Genomic DNA, 18,831 nt, shown 5'->3' with positions numbered 1-18,831 from the left:
ACGAATTTCACCTGTTTGCTTTTTTATTTTTTAAAAAGATTTTATTTATTTGACAGAGAGAGACACCATGAGAGAGGGAACACAAGTAGGGGAATTGGGAGAGGGAGAAACCAGCTTCCCACCAAGCAGGGAGCTCGATGTGGGGCTCAATCCCAGGACTCTGGGATCATGACCTGACAGGAAGGCAAACGCTTAGCAACTGGCCACCCAGGGGCCTCCTTCCCCACCCCCACCACCCGCACATTTGCTTTTTCAATGAGGCTGCTAGAAAATTTTAACTTACATATGTGACTATCATTGTATTTTTATTGGATAATGTTGCATCTTACAAAATGTTGAATTTTTTTTCCTGTTGTCATATTTTCACTCATTCTCCTTAGTCTTGTGGTGGATACCCTTTACCTCTTTTCATTTTTGTGAGGTGCCTGGAGGAGGAAAGATAAATGGGTGTGTTCCATCCGCCACGTTGAACTGGAAGTTTTATCTAGGCTTCTCACAATCTTGCTCCTGCTTATATTTGTAGCCTTATTACTTTATGTCCTGTCACCAGCCCTATGGCCCAGCCAAAATGAATCACTAGGAATCTTTGGAAGGCACACAGGCTTTCATGAACTTGCTTTCTTTGTATCCTTTGTCTGAGTACTCTAACTCCTCCCACCTGTCTGGTGACTTATTCTTCAAAAACTCAAATTTCACTTACTTTCAGGAGCTTTTCTTGTCCCTGTCCTTCCAGTTGAGCTGACTGTTCCGGAGCCGAGAATATTTCCTGCATTTCTTGGTTAGATACCTATCTCCACCATAAGGAATCCCATCTTATTCATCAGACCCTATAGTGCCATTTCTGGATTTGGTACATTGTAGGAACTAAATGTTTATTATTTAATGTTTATAAAACAAATGAATAAAGACATGAAAGAAGGACTGGGAATGCAGAGGAAGGAGAGGGCTGACTGGAGAAGTCTCATGAGGGTAGTATTTTTCATTTGTTCTTCAGAGAAGTTTCTCACCAGCGGGGATGGTGTTAGGAATTTTTCAGGCAGAGGCAACAGGACAAGCCAAGCTTCCCTGAAAGCAAGGAATATGCTGGGGAAAGAGCAAATGAGGTCGTTTGGATGCAGCGCTGTTCAGACCAGATCATTCAGGGTCTGGCGGTCCCAGAAAGAAATTTGAGGGTTGTGCGGGGGATCAAGAGGTGTTTGTGACAGGAGTTACACCGTGGGGCGAGATCACTAGGCGTTCGCTTTAGCATTTTCCCGTTTGGCTGCGGACGGAGGCTGGCTGGGAGCGGAGGGCGCTGCTTGCGGTAAGGGACTCGGCGGCGTGGTCGGGGCGGGCGGCGAGCAGGGCGGCCAGCGGAATAAGGCGAAGGAAGGGCACGACCGCCAGCCCCGGGGCAGGGGGAGATGGCACCGCGGGGTGCGGAGAGAGAGGGGTTTCCAGCTAACCCAGACCCGAGGGTGCCAGTGTGAGTATGGAGACGGGGTACGGCCGTGCGGGGGCTTCGCGCACTTGTCCCTCGCGCGTCGCCGTCCGTGCAGCTCGCGGTTCGGTCGGAGGAGGCCGCCGACGCTGCGGTTCCGGTTCCGGTTCCGGCTGGCGTCTGCTCCTGTGGCGAGGGCGGCGGCCATGGCGTACTCCACGGTGCAGAGGGTGGCCCTGGCCTCGGGGCTCGTCCTGGCCGTGTCGCTGCTGCTGCCCAAGGCCTTCCTATCCCGCGGAAAGCGGCAGGAGCCGCCGCCGGTGCCGGAAGGTAAGTGGAGGCTAGCTCCCTCTGAGTGTACGGAGAACGCTGCTCCAGGGAGAGGGGCTCGAGGTCTCCTCCGAACGGGCTAGAGAGGGCTGACGGAGCGGTGTTTGGGAGGTGCCAAGCCCCGCGGTCCCCTTAGAGTCAGCGGACAGCGGCAGACTCCATGGGGCGCCTGGTCCCTCCCGACCTTTTGCAGCAGGAAGGGCTGGGGATGCAGGCCTGTGTGCCTGGGCACCCTCCAGGTGGCCTCTCGCTCACCCGTTGTTCGCAGTCTTTCCCTCTTCCCCTCACTGGCTTCCCTCAGCTGTCTCATCTGCCCAAGTGCTCTGAGTTCGGAGGGCTCCCGCTTGGACTCCCGTCTCTGGGGTTTCCGTGTGCTTTGTGTCTTGTGTCGTGCTTTTGTAAGAAGTCAAGTCAACTGACATTGTTGTTCTTAATCTGAAGTCATTGTGTACTTACTTCCAGCGCGCCGATTCAGGCTGTCTTTGTGCCTTTTTAAGTACAACTTGAAGATTTTAATTCGGACTTCAATTACTGAGACGAAAGAATTCCTACATTCCCCTCAAGTGTTTGCTAATTCTTTGTTATTGGTATGGTGTATGTGGTGTTTACAAATCCACCTTTTTGGTCGGGTTCAGGGGCTTTTACATAACAGGTGTAGAGGGATGGATGTCCAGGCTGAGAGAAGGAACTAGAACAATTCTCTGTAGCCCCTGAAGTTCTACTGGTAACGTTCTCCTGTAGGTTATCTCTGTAATACCCTTGAGGATGGGTTTAGTCTCCAAACACTTCCACTAATCTTCAGCCTTTCGATGATTGGACAGCTCCTTTTGAACTGAAGTCCACTTCCCTGTAATCTGTGCACACTGACTGTTGTTCCACTCTTTTGCACATCATAGAAATACTGCAGATGCAAAGCACTAAGCTCTCTGGGTAGAGGACAGATTGAACCGAGAATCCTCTTGAGAGAATGTGCTTGATAAACTTTATACTTGCAAAACTATCTACCTGGAAGAGACTTCTAAAAAATTACGTTATCTTTTTTTCTTTCTGCCTTATTACAAAATTCCAAAGGTTTTACTAATTTTGTCTAATGATACTGCCTTGAAGATTAATTCATGATCTTGAGCAATAAAGATTTTTCTAAAACAGTATCTTACTGAATTGAATTCCATTATGCTGAATTATGTTGAATAAGTTCTATTGAATGTGAGTGGGAGATACTCTTCTGAATGTTGTACAGAGATTAAATGGTTCTTTCCCTTGAGAACTCAAGAGCTGATTTTTGATGTTCTTATCTTAGATTCTTTGCACACTCTGTTCTCCTTATTCCTAGAGTGTTCTCCCCTCAGCTGCCTTCTCATTAGTTTCTACTCAAATGTAACCTTCTCAGAGACTTTCCTTACCAATCCTAGCTGAGATAACTTGACCCTCACTCTTCCTTGTTCCTTCATGTTTTTCTGTTTTCCTTCTTGAAGGAATTATTATATGATATGAAATGTTCTTATTTAGTCTTTCTGTGTCTACCTTCAAGAATGTAAGTTTCATGAGGGCAGTGGCTTGGTCTCCTTTACCACTATTTCTTTAGCACCTGCCTAAAATGGCAGCTGATAAATATTTTTAAGTGAATAATTCAAGTTTAGAGAAAGAAACAACCCCAGTTATTTGAAAACTCTTGAAACTTTTCTTCCTATTGGAGTATGTAAAACAAGTACAGTCCCTTTTCCACATGACAGCCCTTAAGACAGTCTTTTAGTAAATACTTATGATGTACTCTTTCACATAGTGTATACACAGTATACAGATAACCATGGATTCTAAGAAAAATGAGCCAAATCTCTTCTTGAGGATCACAGTTAGTAGAGGAAAAAAGACAAAAAATAAGTGCATAAGTGTCAGTTGCATGTACTCAAAGTCCTTGCATGGAACAGTGCGGAGTCACGGTTAAAATTGTCAGTTTTACCGGTGTCCTAGAGCAGGAGAGTCCTTTTTTTCCCCCCAACAGCTTTCTTGAGATATAATTCACATACAGTTCACCCATTTAAAGTGTACAGTTCAGTGGGGTTTATTATATTCAGAGTTGTGCAACCATCACCACAATCAGTGTTTGAACATTTTTCTACCGCACCTCCACCGCCCGCTAAAATCCCCACATTCTTTAGCCATTACCCTCCAACACACCCCACCCCCGCCATCAGCCCTAGGTAACTACTAATCTACTTTCTATCAGTATAAATTTTCCTGTTCTGGAAATTTCATATAAATGGAATTCTACAATATGTGATCTTTTGTGACTAGCTTCTTTTGCTCAGCAAGTTTTTAAGGTTCATCCATGCTATAGCATGTATACATACTTCATTATTTTTTAAGGTTTATTTTAGAGAGAGTGAGGGGGAGGAGCAGAGGGAGAAGGAGAGAGAAACCCAAGCAGACTTCACACTGCGTGCAGAGCCTGACGCGGGGCCTTGATCTCATGATCTAAGGCAAGGCCACCTAACAGACTGTGCCAGCCAGGCATCCCAGTACTTCATTACTTTTAAATGGCTGAATAATATTCCATTGTGTGGCTATACCACATTTTATTTATCCATTCATCTGCTGATGGACATTTGGGTTGTTTATATATATAGAGAGAGAGAGAGAGAGAGAGAGATTTTTATTTATTTATTTGACAGAAAGAGGGGGAGAGAGCAAGCACAAGCAGGGAGAATGGCATGCAGGGGATAAGCAGGCTCCCCACTCAGCAAGGAGCCCGATGTGGGCTTCGATTCTGGGACCCTGAGATCATGACCTGAGCTGAAGGCAGCCGCTTAACCAACTGAGCCACCCAGGCACCCCAGGTTGTTCATATTTTTTATTATAGATAATGCTGCTATTAACATTTGAATACAAACTTGTACATGTTTTTATTTTTTTTAGGGATATACATTTGGGAAATATGAGCATTTTACTGTGGCTGGAATGAAGAGTGACATTTCCGGGTCATATGATTACTCTGTTTTTAATCTTTTGAGGAACTGCTAGACTGTTTGCCATAGTGGCTGCACCATTTAACATTTCTGCCAGCAAGGGGGAAGTATTCTAGTTTCTCCACATCTTGCCAACATTTTTGATCCTAGGCATTCTAGTCGGTGTGAAATGATATCTCATTGTGGTTTTATTTGCATTTTCCTAATGACCTTTGACATTGAGCATCTTTTTGTGTGTATTTTGGCTATTTGTATATCTTTGGAGAAATGCCTTATTCAGATCCTGTGCCCATTTTTAATTGGGTTACTTTTTATTGTTGAGTTTTAAGGGCTTTTTAGATAAAAATCTATTAGCAGATATATAATTTACAAATATTTTCTCCGATTCAGTGGGTTGTTTTTGCTTTCTTGCTGGTGTCGTTTGAAGAAGAAAAGTTTTTCATTTTGATGAGAGATGAGACCAGAGATGTCGGTAGGGACCAAACTGTGAGGACTTTTTTTTTTTTTCTGTCATACTTAAGGGGTTTGGATTTTATTTCAAAGGTGGGAGAGGCCATTTTAAGTTTGTAAGTAGAAGAGAAACCTCCAGTCTGGTTTTAGAAAGGACATCCTAGCAGCGCTCTAGGAGCTGCATTGTGAGGATTTCTTTAAGGAAAAGATGGTCGCAGTACTCCAGGTGAGATCGCGTGAGTATCATTAAGTCAGTGCTGTTGAGCTCATGAGTTAGGATCCTCATGACAAATGACAGAAAATTCAACTTTAACTGTCTTAAGACAAAAAGGGGCTTTATTGCTTGTGTCAGTGAAAAGCGTATGTGTTAGAACTGGCCTTTAGTGTGTTTGATCCAGAGATTCACAGTCTCTTCAGGGCTCCAGCTCTAATTTTCTGTGTGCATTTCACTTCCAAGTTCCTTTTCAAGTTGGCTCTGTCCTCTGCCTGCTCTCTCAGGATAGCAACAGTGGTTGCAACAGCACCATACATCACCTCTCACCTTCCATTGTCCAGACAAGGAGCATGTCTTTTCTTTTAAACTCTTCCTTCATTCCCACCTTACTCTTATCTAAATAGTTTTTGCTAAACTATTCATACATTTTAGTGACTTAATTTACTTGCAGTGCTTGGGGTAGAAAGAATATGCTGATTAACTAATAATTAACCACTCTGAAGTTGAGAGAGATTCCCAAAGGGATATAAGGTACTGGAGGAAGGAGGAAGTAGAGCAGGGGAGGCTGTCACCATTGGGTAAAAGGGAGGAGAACAATTTTAAGAGCTCTTTTTATTTTTATTTTTTATATCTCTCTGGTTTTTATTTTTATGTTTTATGATTTAAAATTTATTTAATGTCAGAAATTCCAGTTTCTTTAAGAGTCATTTTTAAAGATTTATTTGGGAGAGAGTGCACGTGCATGTGTGTGCATGAGTTGGGGGGCAGGGGCATGGAGAGAGAGACAGTCTCAAGCAGACCCCATGCTAAGTGCAAGGCCTAACTTGGGGCTCGATCTCACGACCTTGAGATCATGACCTGAGCCAAAATCAAGAGTGTGACGTTTAACCGACTGAGCCACCCAGGTGCCCCTCAAGAGCCATTTTTAAGTAGAATTGAAGATGAGAGGGAGGGAGCCATTTTGGATTAGTCTCAGGTTATTGGCTTAGGTGAATAGACAGATGGTGATGCCCTTCACCAAAGTAGGAATGGAAGAAAATAGATAAAAGGGTAAGATGGTGAGTTCAGGAATTTGAAGACTAGCATCATGTCCCCTTCTTCAGTCTTTTTTCCTCTGTTGACATGTGTAGGAGTTCATCCATTCCTCATGTGATGTAGTTCCAAGTATCTCAACAGAGCCCTCTAGGCAAATAATAGCAAGTGGAAACAGGAGCAAACCTGTTGCCTTCCCCCCTCTGCTTTTAAAAACTCTGTACTTCTTTTAATGCAGCCTGAGGATTGCTTTAGATTTTTGGCATTTTACTTGCTGGCCTTCTGGTATATTAGAATCCTAAGCTGCTTTTTTTTCCCCTTTTTTTCTTTTTGATTGCTGCTCATCTTGGTTCTGTCCATTTTGTGCTGTTCACTTTGTTTTGGAACATAGATGAGCGGGGGTTCACAGTCAGTCTCTATTTCTACGCTTGGTCTCTTTGTCACAGTTGCAAACACACCAGAAGGCAGGGGCTTCTCCTTTTGTGGTCAGTGAAAAGGCTTGGCTTGCTGGAATTGCAGGGGCACCGGTGTGTGGGGTTAGCTTTCACTCTCCCCAGCACAGAATTCACTATGGAGTGGCGCTGGCCCTTGCTGGGGTTGTTTGCAGGTATGGTGGGGCTGGAACCGCTCTGGAGAGATGCCTGCCAAGGCCATGCAGGGGAAGGTGGGGCTGCACACATGTTGCTAGTAGAATAGGTGGAGAGTATTCGTGCTAGTTTTTGCAGGGGTCTGGCTCTCTGGGCTTGGGGAGGGAAGAGAAATGGCGCCTGCTAGCACTTCTGTTGTGGGAGTCTCCTGAAGATACCGGCGCCTCCAGCACATTTTCTCAGAATAGTAAATACATCTCCTTCACTTGTACCTCAGGCACTTTCAAACTGTTGTTTCTATGCTGTGTTTAAAGTCAAGTATTTATTATGCTTTAGGGCAAGGACTCAGTTTCCTATCTCCCTTCGGTTTCCATGTAGGTAAGCCAGTTAATTTTTAAAGTACCCAGAGTTAAACCCTGCTGATTTTAAAAGTGAAGTTAAGTTCCACTGATTTTTTTTTTCCCCAAAGCCAAAGTTAATGGGGATTCATCTTCCTAGTGTGGGTCGCCAAAGCCTAGTGTGGGGTCTGATCCTCTTAACTTTTCCATGCTTTCCATTTGTGGTTAGTCTTACCTGGGTTTGTTTCCCAATCTCAGCTCTGCTCCTCTGCCCTTTTTTGATGTGGCCTTTGTCTTCAGTTCCCTCTAGGATTAAATGTGGAAGCACTGTTCCGCCAGTCTTTGGGTCATTTTCAGAGTTAGTCACACAGATCAGAGCGTTATCTCCCTGTGCATCACAGGTTCCGTTGAGGATCCTCCTACTCTGCCTTCTTCCTCACAATCTCCTGAAGAATCCTTTTTAGATTCTAGTCCAAGAGCTACAGTGTGCTCACTTCTCTGTAGGTGAAAAGTGCACCATAGACCTTTTGCAAACAGAAACAGTAGTCACCTACTCCATTCTTTAAAATTACTTCTTTCTATCAACATAATTGCTTAAAATTTTCTTTGCGTTTAATGACCCTTCTTGCAGGTTTTCTAGTCTTGGTGGAAATTACTTGGTGGAAGGACTTTTCCTCCTCATCCATCTGGAACTTTTTGTCTTTAGGATTGCTGATTCTCTTCCATTTAATCCAAAATGTATCTCCTTTAATAGAGAATATAGAAGGAAAATAGAAGTTCAGAAGTTCTGTTTCCTTGGCATTATGTTTTATCATCAGGTAAATTGCCTTTTTTTTGCTCTAAAATGCTCCTTTTGCTTTGGCTAGCCTTTTTATAAATCTTAATTTATTTTGAACCTTGGCCTCATGTGGTTCTTCCAAGTCTTGTCACTCATTCATGTATGTGTCTTTTTGTTCATTGTTTCTCTGTTCTTTTAGAAGAACTATCTATACATCTGCTTTTTCCCCCTCTGCCTTTCTTATCTGCTTGACAATTTTTGAAATGCCCAAGCCGCAATACATTTTAAGAGCTTTCCTCTTAGGGTCTCATGTCATAGGGTTTCAGAACTTAATTCTGCCTTCCTAGTGCCACACAACCCCTACTTTGTTGCCACAAATACTGAGTTGGCATGGTCCCTTTCTCCTACAGTTCTCTTTTCATTTCATCAACCAATTTTTTCTTTGGCCAAAGTAGTTCCCCTCCTCTCAACTTCTGTACCTGTGTAACATGAAAACATCAGCCTGTGAGGTCAGGAACTTATCAGTGGTTCCCATGTTAGCATACTGAGACTTCGGACAGGTGTCAGAGTTAGTTGAAGCCCTCCAAGATGACTGTATGCTGCTTCTTTGCACGAGTCGGCTTCAGGAGAGCCCTGCTCACCACCTCCATAGTTGGATCCTGGCGTACTCCCACAATAATGTCCAACCTGGCATCTCTCCTCCTGATCCTGCCTGCCCATGTTTTCCAGTGAATGACTCACTTTGAGTATTATCAATAGGGTTCCTTACCACTACCTCTCCGATGGCTCTGTTTCTCTGAAATAGTTCAGGCTCTTAAGTCACCTTGTTCTCCTCAGGTGAGTTCTGCCCACTGAGTGTCGAACTAAGATGTGGAAATAGATACACATATATGTATAGATATGTGTCCATGTATGTATATATACATGCATATATACTACATATACATATATAATTTCTTGTTATCTTAAATTAGCTCTTTGTTTTGGTATATAAGTGCTTGAGGACAAATGTATTATCTTCGTCCCTTACCTTTTCTTTTCTCCTAATGAAACCTCAAGTATCTGCTCTGAAAGAGTGTCAGAGAAGGGAGGAGACAATTTGAGAGCCTGTGAATACATGTAAATTAGTCACTTTTTCAAGTTCAGGAACTTCTAGAGGAGTGAGTGTGGAGTATAGTTGTGGGTGTGGAGCACCTTTACCAGGCACCCTGACTGCCATTTTCTATTCTCATATCTAAAAACCACTCAGCATAATGAAGTAAACAATTATTTTTAGTCCTGAGAGTAACTTTGCTGGGTCTTGAGATTCCAGTAAATGCCAGCAGGCCCAGTATAAGTCATCAAGATCAATTCAGCAAGTATACAGCATGCAAGACCCAGAGCATACCCTGTAGGGGGCCCAAGTGCAGAGAAGACACTAGACTTTTATTCAAGAAGTTCATAGTTTGTCCTTCAGCCACAGAACACAAAGAATGCCTATAATTAAAGAAGTTGATTTATTACTCGTAGCAAGGGAGAATGCACACCATAGGGAAGCATGCAACATCACAGTAAGATTGTTTGAAAAACTTTATTATAGGATGTGGGCATGTGTTGAGTGATTTTGAAGAAGGTTTAAGGATGTGGGGCTTTGCTCTGGGTCCCGTCAGGAAGTGAGGCAAATTCTGTGGCTGGGTATCTTAATAGAGTTTATCTAAAGGGAGAAAAGAATAGAGAAAGGCTGAAGCTATAATTCATGATGAAGCAGCAGCCACTCATTATCAGGGAATGGTGGCTATTTGATATTTTTTTAGCTTGGAGAGTATTCATGTTTTGTCACTGTTCAGGCAGATTATGGATTCTTTCGTCTTGATCCATGGTGGTCATAGAATGTCTTTGTTTAACGTTGATCTGAAATTGCTCACATTTAACAGGAGAACACCAAGACCTAACTGAGTGCTAAGCCAGCTCATATCAACACCAAGGCCTAGCTGATAGTACCAGGCCAGATCCAATTCTGGTTGTCAGACGCATCTTTTCTGGGGCTCTAATAGGATTTATAGGTTTTAGTCAGTACTGAATACAATTGGGTGGAAATAGTACTTAGTGGAAGATTTTATCTATTTCTGTTTCTCAGTCCATTCAAATAGAGGCTGTAAGGCATATAAATACAACTTTTTAATAAGACCAGTTCTAATAAGTGCAATTAAAGAGGTTCAAGGGGTATATTCCAAGTACATGGGAGTGACATGAGAAAACGCATAGGTATTGTGGGCAATATTTGACCTGGGCCCTGAAGGATAAGCTGGATTTAGACATGTGGAGTTGGAGAGAAAAGCACAACCACTGGAGTTAGCAAAAAGCAAAGGCTTAGAGGTAAAAAATGACAAGGCAGGCTCAGAGCATGGCGAGAAGTCTAGTTAGGCTGAATCAGGAGTATGTAATGTGAAAGAAATATGAAGAGGTACTTTTGGACCAGATTATAGAATTTAGTTGTTTAGAAATTTAGTTTATCAGGAAGGCAAAACCAGAATTTGTTAAATACCCACTGTGCATGCAGGGTACATTGTATATGATATATAATCTGTAATCATTTTTGGTAAAGGTTTTATTTACTTGACAGAGAAAGAGAGAGGGGCAGTGCACTTGCACACACGTACAAACACTAGCAGGCAGAGTGGCAGGCAGAGGGAGAAGTAGGCTCCTCGTTGAGCAGAGACCGTGACATGCAGCTCAGGCCCAGGACCCTGGGATCAGGACCTCAGCCAAAGGCAGACATTTAACAGACTGAGCCACCCAGGGTCCCCTAGTCTGTAATCCTTCTAATAACCCTTTACAATCCTTGTTAACAACCCCAGTTATATCCATTTTACAGATGATGCAGATGAGCTCTAGAAAGGCTCATGTAGGGGCATCTGGGTGGATCAGTCCATTAAGTATCTGCCTTTAGCTCTGATCATGATCCCAGAGTCCTGGGATCGAGCCTGCATTGGGCTCCCTGCTCAGGGGAGAGTCTGCTTCTCTCTCTGCCCCTCCCCCTGCTCATGCTCTCTCTCTCTCTCTCTTTCTCTCTTTCTTTCTCTCTTTCTCTCTCTCATATAAATAAAATCTTTAAAAGAAAAAAAAAAAAGGTTCATTTAACCTCCACTTAGATAGTTGGAGTCCCAGCCAGTATCCTAACTAATAACTGAGAAGATAGCACTGATTTTACTCACTTCACTGCCTCCTGTGTAACAGTCTCTTGTCCTCAGTGGGAACCACTGAAAGCTTTTGATCGGAGAAATGGCAAGACTCACTAGAATTATGCTTTAGGAAAGTGACTTCTAACAAAACAGTAATAATTAACACGCGTAAGGTATGTGGACTAAGCCCTGTGCTAAGCAACTTAGACACACAAGTATCTAACAGTATGTAGCTTGATTTGGGAGTAGAGAGGTTGGTAAAAGAGGAAGAAAAGTTCTGGTTAAGCTAGCAGAAAATATCAAAACTGTGGTGGGTAGAGCACAGCGTGAGGTAGAAGGAGAATGTAACAAGATGAGGGGCCCCTGGAGGAGACTGATGCAGTCAGCTGTGGTCCTAGGCTCCACTTTAAGTAATGCTGAATTAAATTTGGTCTCTAGAATTTCCTCAGTATTGGGGCACCTGGGTGGCTCAGTGGGTTAAGCCTTTGCCTTTGGCTCAGGTCTTGATCTCAGGGTCCTGGGATAGAGCCCCATGTCGGGCTTTCTGCTCTGCGGGGAGCTTGCTTCCCCCCTCTCTCTCTGCCTGCCTCTGCCTACTTGTGATCTCTCTGTTAAATAAATAAATAAAATCTTAAAAAAAAAAGAATTTCCACAGTATTTAGGGAGAAGCTTACATATCTTAAGGATTTGGCCCATAAGGATCTTTCTTAAACTGTGGTAATCAGACATAAATGCATCCAGTTCTTTATTGATTTGTCTTAAGAATGAAATGTTGCAGATGGCTTAATGCTGCTTTCAGAAAGCTTTTTTGTTAACAGTTTCAGAGTTTTGTTTTTAGCAATAAGGATGGTTGTTAAGAAGGGAAAGTAGAGCTTCATTCTTTAAAATCCATTAAGTTTGTAGTCTAGCTTAAATGATATGCTAGGTGAAATTTTAATAATTAAATAAACCTAAATATGGGGAAAATGTTCAATAAATAATTAGGATCTAGTCAAGTCCCATTTTAGAGAATACTTAAGTGCATATGCAGATAGTGAACACAGCTGTTTTCTATTTTGAAAAGTGCAATTTTCATGTTCTAATATCTTTTAATACTCTGATCTCTTGAGCTGGTTGGTTTTGTTTTTGTCTTTTTTTTTTTTTATGTATTTGAGAGAGAGGGAGGGGTAGGGTGGGGGGAGAAGCAGAGGGAGAGGTAGAAGCAGATTTCCCCCCTGAGCAGGGAGCCTGACATAGGGCTTGATCCTAGGACTCCAGGATCATGACTTGAGCGGAAGGCAGATGCTTAATTGACTGAGCCTCCCAGGTGCCCCTCTTGAGCTGTTTTTTAAAACATTTTTTTAAAGCCACAAATCCTCTTTGTAATATAGATATAAAGTAGAACATTTATAATAGTGAAAAATAGAAAATAACCTAAATATTCATCAGCTTGGGATGAGGTGAATAAACTGTAATAATGAACATACTAGGAGATGCTATATGGCAGTTTGAGTGAATGAACTGTAGAGCTACACATATCAAATCAACATGCTGCATTTCTGGGCCACGTATTAATCCCCAGCAGAAAAATGACAGAAAAGGAAGTTGCAGAAGAATGAGTATAGTATGATACAATATAAAGATCTTTTTTAAAAATTGTGATATGTAAAATATACATAATATAAATTTATAATTTTAACCATTAGGTTTATAGTTCAGCGACATTCAGTATGTTCATATTGCTATACGACTGTCACTACTGTCTGTTCGTAATATAAAGTTTTAAAACTCAGGACATGTAGTTTGTGAATACATAACATAGTAAAGTATAAAGTTGATGTTCTGAGAGTACACATGTCTTGCAGTTATATCTCTGGTAGGCAGGTATACAAGTGCTCATCCATTATCATTTATACTTTTTTGTACACTTGGAGTATTTCACTTGAGATGTCTAGTTAAAAATTTCTTTAAAAAAATTATTTACAAATGTTTTATAGCCATTGAATTTCTAAACTTTCTGGGTTCAGTTGCTAAGAAATGTGGTACTAAGATCTAAGAGGTGAAATGGTTCCCTGCTGAGGGCAGTTAACTATACAGGAAAAAAAAAAATCTCTTCCAAATTGAGCATTCTGACCCTAGCCTATCATCCCAAGAATTTTCTTGATCACAGGTGGCAGAGGTTATAGGTCTTAAGCCTAAAGGTCTGAGAGAATGACTAGTAAAAAAAAAAAAAAAAACAACAGCCCTGGGGCGCCTGGGTTGCTCAGTGCGTTGGGCCTCTGCCTTCAGCTCAGGTCATGGTCCCAGGGTACTGGGATGGAGCCCCACATCAGGCTCTCTGCTCAGCGGGGAGCCTGCTTCCCTCTCTCTCTCTCTGCCTGCCTCTCTACCTACTTGTGATCTCTGTCTGTCAAATAAATAAATAAAATCTTTAAAAAAACAAAAACTAAACAAATAAAAAAAACCAGCCAACCAACCAAACAACCAAACAAAAACACCACACAAAACCACAGGAGGAAAGCAGGTTTTAGAAGATGAAATGAGTTTCATTTTTAGGTTTGACATGATAGTCCAACAAAAGGATGTATATACTAATGGAATTTAGAGATAAGAGACAGAAGCTTGAGGGGAAAAAGAGCTAGAGCTGTACATTTTGGAACTTAAAATGGATCCATGAGAATGAATGAATTTGTCAAAGGAAAAAGGATGAGAAAAAAACATGTTGAGACAGGGGCGCCTGGGTGGCTCAGTGGGTTAAAGCCTCTGCTTTCGGCTCAGGTCATGATCCCAGGGCTCTCTGCTCGGCGGGGAGCCTGCTTCCCCCTCTCTCTCTGCCTGCCTCTCTGCCTACTTGTGATCTCTGTCAAATAAATAAATCTTTGAAGACATGTTGAGACAAAGATCTCAGGGAGAAGATTAAAGAAGAACCTGTGCATGAGACTGAGACAGAATAGGTTGGAAGACCAGTCAGTTAGAAAAGAAGAGCCCAGGAGTGTGGTGTGCCGTTGAGATTAAGGCAGGAGACTTTGACAAAGATTTATTCAGATTACTCCCATTTTTACTGAATGAGTAGTATGTGATAATCACTTTCTTGTATTATAGTTAAGTCTTAAGAGTGAGACCTGAGGGGAAAAGCTATTGGATTTGATGGTTAAGGCACAGTTGCCTTGTTGCTGGAACTATATTGCTCATCTGCAAACCCTTTAATTTAAAGATAGGGGCTGTGTTTTATCATTTTTTAAAAAGATTTGTTTATTTTAGGGAAGGGGGAGAGAGCATGTGCCCACAACTGGGAGGGGCAGAGGGAGAAGGAAAGAGAATCTCAAGCAGACTTCGAGGGGAGCACAGAGCAGGATGTGGGTGGGGCTTGATCCCATGACCCTGAGATCATGACTGAGCCAAAACCAAGAGCCGGACCCTTAAATGACTGCACCACCCAGGCGCCTCTGTTTTATTTATCACTTTAATCTCTGTGACTGGCACACTAATTGTTCAGTAGTGAATTCTGTGAAATATTATAGGAAATACAAAATGCTGAGATTTCTCCTGTGATATAAAACCTATTTTTACCACCTAGCCTATCTGTTCCATTGCTCTTCAATTCCTTCTCTAATCTTTGAAAATAGTATTCCTCCACTTTTCGGCTCCTCTTTGATTCCAGTCTACAAGCTCTTTCATTAGTCGTTTCCCTACTTCTTGCCATATCACATTCAGTGTTGCTGTTGGAAACCCTACATTTTATTTCCTTTCTTCTTCCCATTACTCACACTCACACATTAACTCAATATAAAGAATACTATTCTAACAGAGCTGTTCAGAGGTGGCGTGAGCTTCCTGGGGGCACTACTGAATTTCTGTTTGATGGTATTCAGCAAAGTCAGGACCTCCACTTACAGAAGGTGAGGGTATTGAACTCAGGTGGTTAGACTAGATAATTTTTTTTAAAAACTTTGAGATATAATTCACATGCCAGGCAGTTTATCTATTTAAAGTGTACAGTCAGTGGTTTATAATATAATCTGAGTTCTGCAGCTATCACCACAATCAATTTTAGGACATTTTTATCACCCATCCTTACATACACACAAAGAACTCCATACCCATTAGAGGTCACTCTTCTCCCCCTCCCCCCCACCTCCCACCCCTCAGCCCAAGCAACCACTTTCTGTCTCCGTAGATTTACCTGTACTGGACATTTCATATTCATGGACTCATGTAACATATGGTCTTGCATGACTGGCTCGCTCTTTCTTTCTTTCTTTCTTTTTCTTACTTAGTGTATTGTTCGCAAAGTTCATCCATATTGTAGCATTTACAGTACTTCATTCTTCTTATAGCCAAGTAATATTCCATTGCATGGGTATACCACAATGTACTTACTCATTTATTGTCAGCTGATGGACTTTTTGATAAGTATGAATAACGCTGCTATGAACATTTTTGTACAAGTTTTTGTGTCAGCATATTCTTCTTGGGTATATACCTAAAAGTAGAATTGTTGGGTCATATGGAAACTTTGTTTACCCTCTTGAAGAACTGCCAGGCTGTTTTTCAAAGTGAATACACTATTGTACATTTCTACCAGCAGAGTATGAGAATTCCATTTTCTCGACATCCTTGCCAATACTTTATTATCTTTTTTTAATTGCATGCTAGTGGGTGTAATACAGTGTATCTCATTGTGGGTTTAATTTGCATTTCTTTGGTGACTCTTGGTGTTGTACATCTTTTCATGTGTTTATTGGCCATTTGTATATCTTCTTTGAAGAAATGTCTATTAAGAACCTTTCATCTTTTTTTATTTTATTTTTGTTTTGTTTTGTTTTTGTTTCATTTTTTAATTTCTTTTCAGCGTAACAAAATTCATTATTTTTGCACCACACCCAGTGCTCCATGCAATCCGTGCCCTCCCTAATACCAACCACCTGATTCCCCCAACCTCCCACCTCCCGCCCCTTCAAAACCCTCAGGTTATTTTTCAGAGTCCATAGTCTCTCATGGTTCACCTCCCCTTCCAATTTCCCTCAACTCCCTTCTCCTCTCCATCTCCCTATGTCCTCCATGTTATTTGTTATGCTCTACAAATAAGTGAAACCATATGATAATTGACTCTCTCTGCTTGACTTATTTCACTCAGCATAATCTCTTCCAGTCCCGTCCATGTTGCTACAAAAGTTGGGTATTCATCCTTTCTGATGGAGGCATAATACTCCATAGTGTATATGGACCACATCTTCCTTATCTATTCGTCCGTTGAAGGGCATCTTGGTTCTTTCCACGGTTTGGTGACTGTGGCCATTGCTGCTATAAACATTGGGGTACAGATGGCCCTTCTTTTCACTACATCTGTATCTTTGGGGTAAATACCCAGTAGTGTAATTGCAGGGTCATAGGGAAGCTCTATTTTTAATTTCTTAAGGAATCTCCACACTGTTCTGCAAAGTGGCTGCACCAACTTGCATTTCCACCAACAGTTTTAGAGGGTTTCCTTTTCTCCACATCCTCTCCAACATACGTTGTTTCCTGTCTTGCTAATTTTGGCCATTCTAACTGTTGTAAGGTGGTATCTCAATGTGGTTTTAATTTGAATCTCCCTGATGGCTAGTGATGATTAACATTTTTTCATGTGTCTGATAGCCATTTGTATGTCTTCATTGGAGAAATGTCTGTTCATATCTTCTGCCCATTTTTTGATATGATTATCTGTTTTGTGTGTGTTGAGTTTGAGAAGTTCTTTATAGATCCTGGATATCAACCTTTTGTCTGTACTGTCATTTGCAAATATCTTCTCCCGTTCCATGGGTTGCCTCTTTGTTTTGTTGACTGTTTCCTTTGCTTTTGATCTTGATGAAGTCCCAAAAGTTCATTTTTGCTTTTGTTTCCTTTGCCTTTGGAGACCTATCTTGAAAGAATTTGCTGTGGCTGATATCGAAGAGGTTACTGCCTATGTTCTCCTCTAGGGTTCTGATGGATTCCTGTCTCACATTGAGGTCTTTTATCCATTTCTAGTTTATCTTTGTGTACAGTGTAAGAGAATGGTCAAGTTTCATTCTTCTACATATAGCTGTCCAATTTTCCCAGCACCATTTATTGAAGAGACTGTCTTTTTTCCACTGTATATATTTTTCCTGCTTTGTCGATGATTATTTGACCATAGAGTTGAGGGTCCATATCTGGGCTCTCTACTCTGTTCTACTGGTCTATGTGTCTGTTTTTATGCCAGGACCATGCTGTCTAGGTGATCACAGCTTTGTAGTAAAGCTTGAAATCAGGTAATGTGATACTGCCAGTTTTATTTTTCTTTTTCAACATTTCCTTAGCGATTCGGGGTCTCTTCTGGTTCCATACAAATTTTAGGATTATTTGCTCCAGCTCTTTGAAAAATACCGGTGGAATTTTGATCGGAATGGCATTAAAAGTATAGATTGCTCTAGGCAATATAGACATTTTAACAATGTTTATTCTTCCGATCCAAGAGCATGGAATGGTCTTCCATCTTTTTGTGTCCTCTTCAATTTCTTTCATGAGTGTTCTGTAGTTCCTTGAGTACAGATCCTTTACCTCTTTGGTTAGGTTTATTCCCAGCTATCTTATGGTTCTTGGTGCTATAGTAAATGGAATCAATTCTCTAATTTCCCTTTCTGTATTTTCATTGTTATTGTATAAGAAAGCCACTGATTTCTGTACATTGACTTTGTATCCTGCCACATTACTGAATTGCTGTATGAGTTCTAGTAATTTGGGGGTAGAGTCTTTTGGGTTTTCCATATAAAGTATCATGTCATCTGCGAAGAGAGAGAGTTTGACTTCTTCATTGCCAATTTGGATACCTTTTATTTCTCTTTGTTGTCTGATTGCTGTTGCTAGGACTTCTAATACTATGTTGAACAAGAGTGGTGAGAGTGGGCATCCTTGTCGTGTTCCTGATCTCAACAGGAAGGCTGTGAGCTTTTTCCCATTGAGGATGATATTTGCTGTGGGTCTTTCATAGATTTTATGAAGTTCAGGAATGTTCCCTCTATCCCTATACTTTGAAGCGTTTTCATCAGGAATGGATGCTGGATTTTGTCAAATGCTTTTTCTGCATCAATTGAGAGGACCATGTGGTTCTTCTCTCTTCTCTTATTGATTTGTTCTATCACATTGATTCGTTTGCGAATGTTGAACCATCCTTGTAACCCAGGGATGTATCCCAACTGGTCAGGGTGGATAATCTTTTTAATGTGCTGTTGGATCCTGTTTGCTAGGATCTTGTTGAGAATCTTAGCATCCATATTCATCAGTGATACTGGTCTGAAATTCTCCTTTTTGGTGTGGTCTTTGCCTGGTTTGGGGATCAGGGTAATGCTGGCTTCATAAAAAGAGTCTGGAAGTTTTCCTTCTGCTTCAATTTTTTGAAACACCTTCAGGAGAATAGGTGTTATTTCTTCTTTGAAAGTTTGGTAGAATTCCCCAGGGAATCCATCAGGTCCTGGGCTCTTGGTTTTTGGGAGGTTTTTGATCACTGCTTCAATCTCGTTACTAGATATCGGTCTATTCAGGTTGTCAATTTCTTTCTGGTTCAATTTTGGGAGTT

At 41.5% G+C, this 18,831-nt stretch overlaps 1 protein-coding gene across 5 annotated transcripts in view; it reads left to right on the top strand.

Annotated features, from left to right (window-relative positions):
• The first annotated feature begins 1,578 nt into the window (after positions 1-1,578).
• Positions 1,579-18,831, top strand: part of RIC3 (RIC3 acetylcholine receptor chaperone) — a 66,228-nt gene continuing 48,975 nt past the window's right edge. For 4 of the 5 annotated variants that reach the window (XM_032853393.1, XM_032853394.1, XM_032853397.1 and 1 more), the window contains exon 1: positions 1,591-1,750. In XM_032853393.1, the coding sequence (XP_032709284.1) occupies positions 1,627-1,750 (124 nt within the window). In that variant the 5' untranslated portion in view covers positions 1,591-1,626. Of the gene's footprint in view, positions 1,751-18,831 lie in introns of all 5 variants that reach the window. The other variant, XM_032853396.1, reaches the window with a different exon arrangement.

This window comes from Lontra canadensis, unplaced genomic scaffold (genome assembly GCF_010015895.1).
Source record: "Lontra canadensis isolate GAN:19392208 unplaced genomic scaffold, GSC_riverotter_1.0 scaffold7, whole genome shotgun sequence".
Lineage (NCBI taxonomy): Eukaryota > Metazoa > Chordata > Mammalia > Carnivora > Mustelidae > Lontra > Lontra canadensis.
The sequence above is the reverse complement of the archived record's forward strand: the minus strand, read 5'-3'. Positions and strand labels throughout refer to the sequence as shown.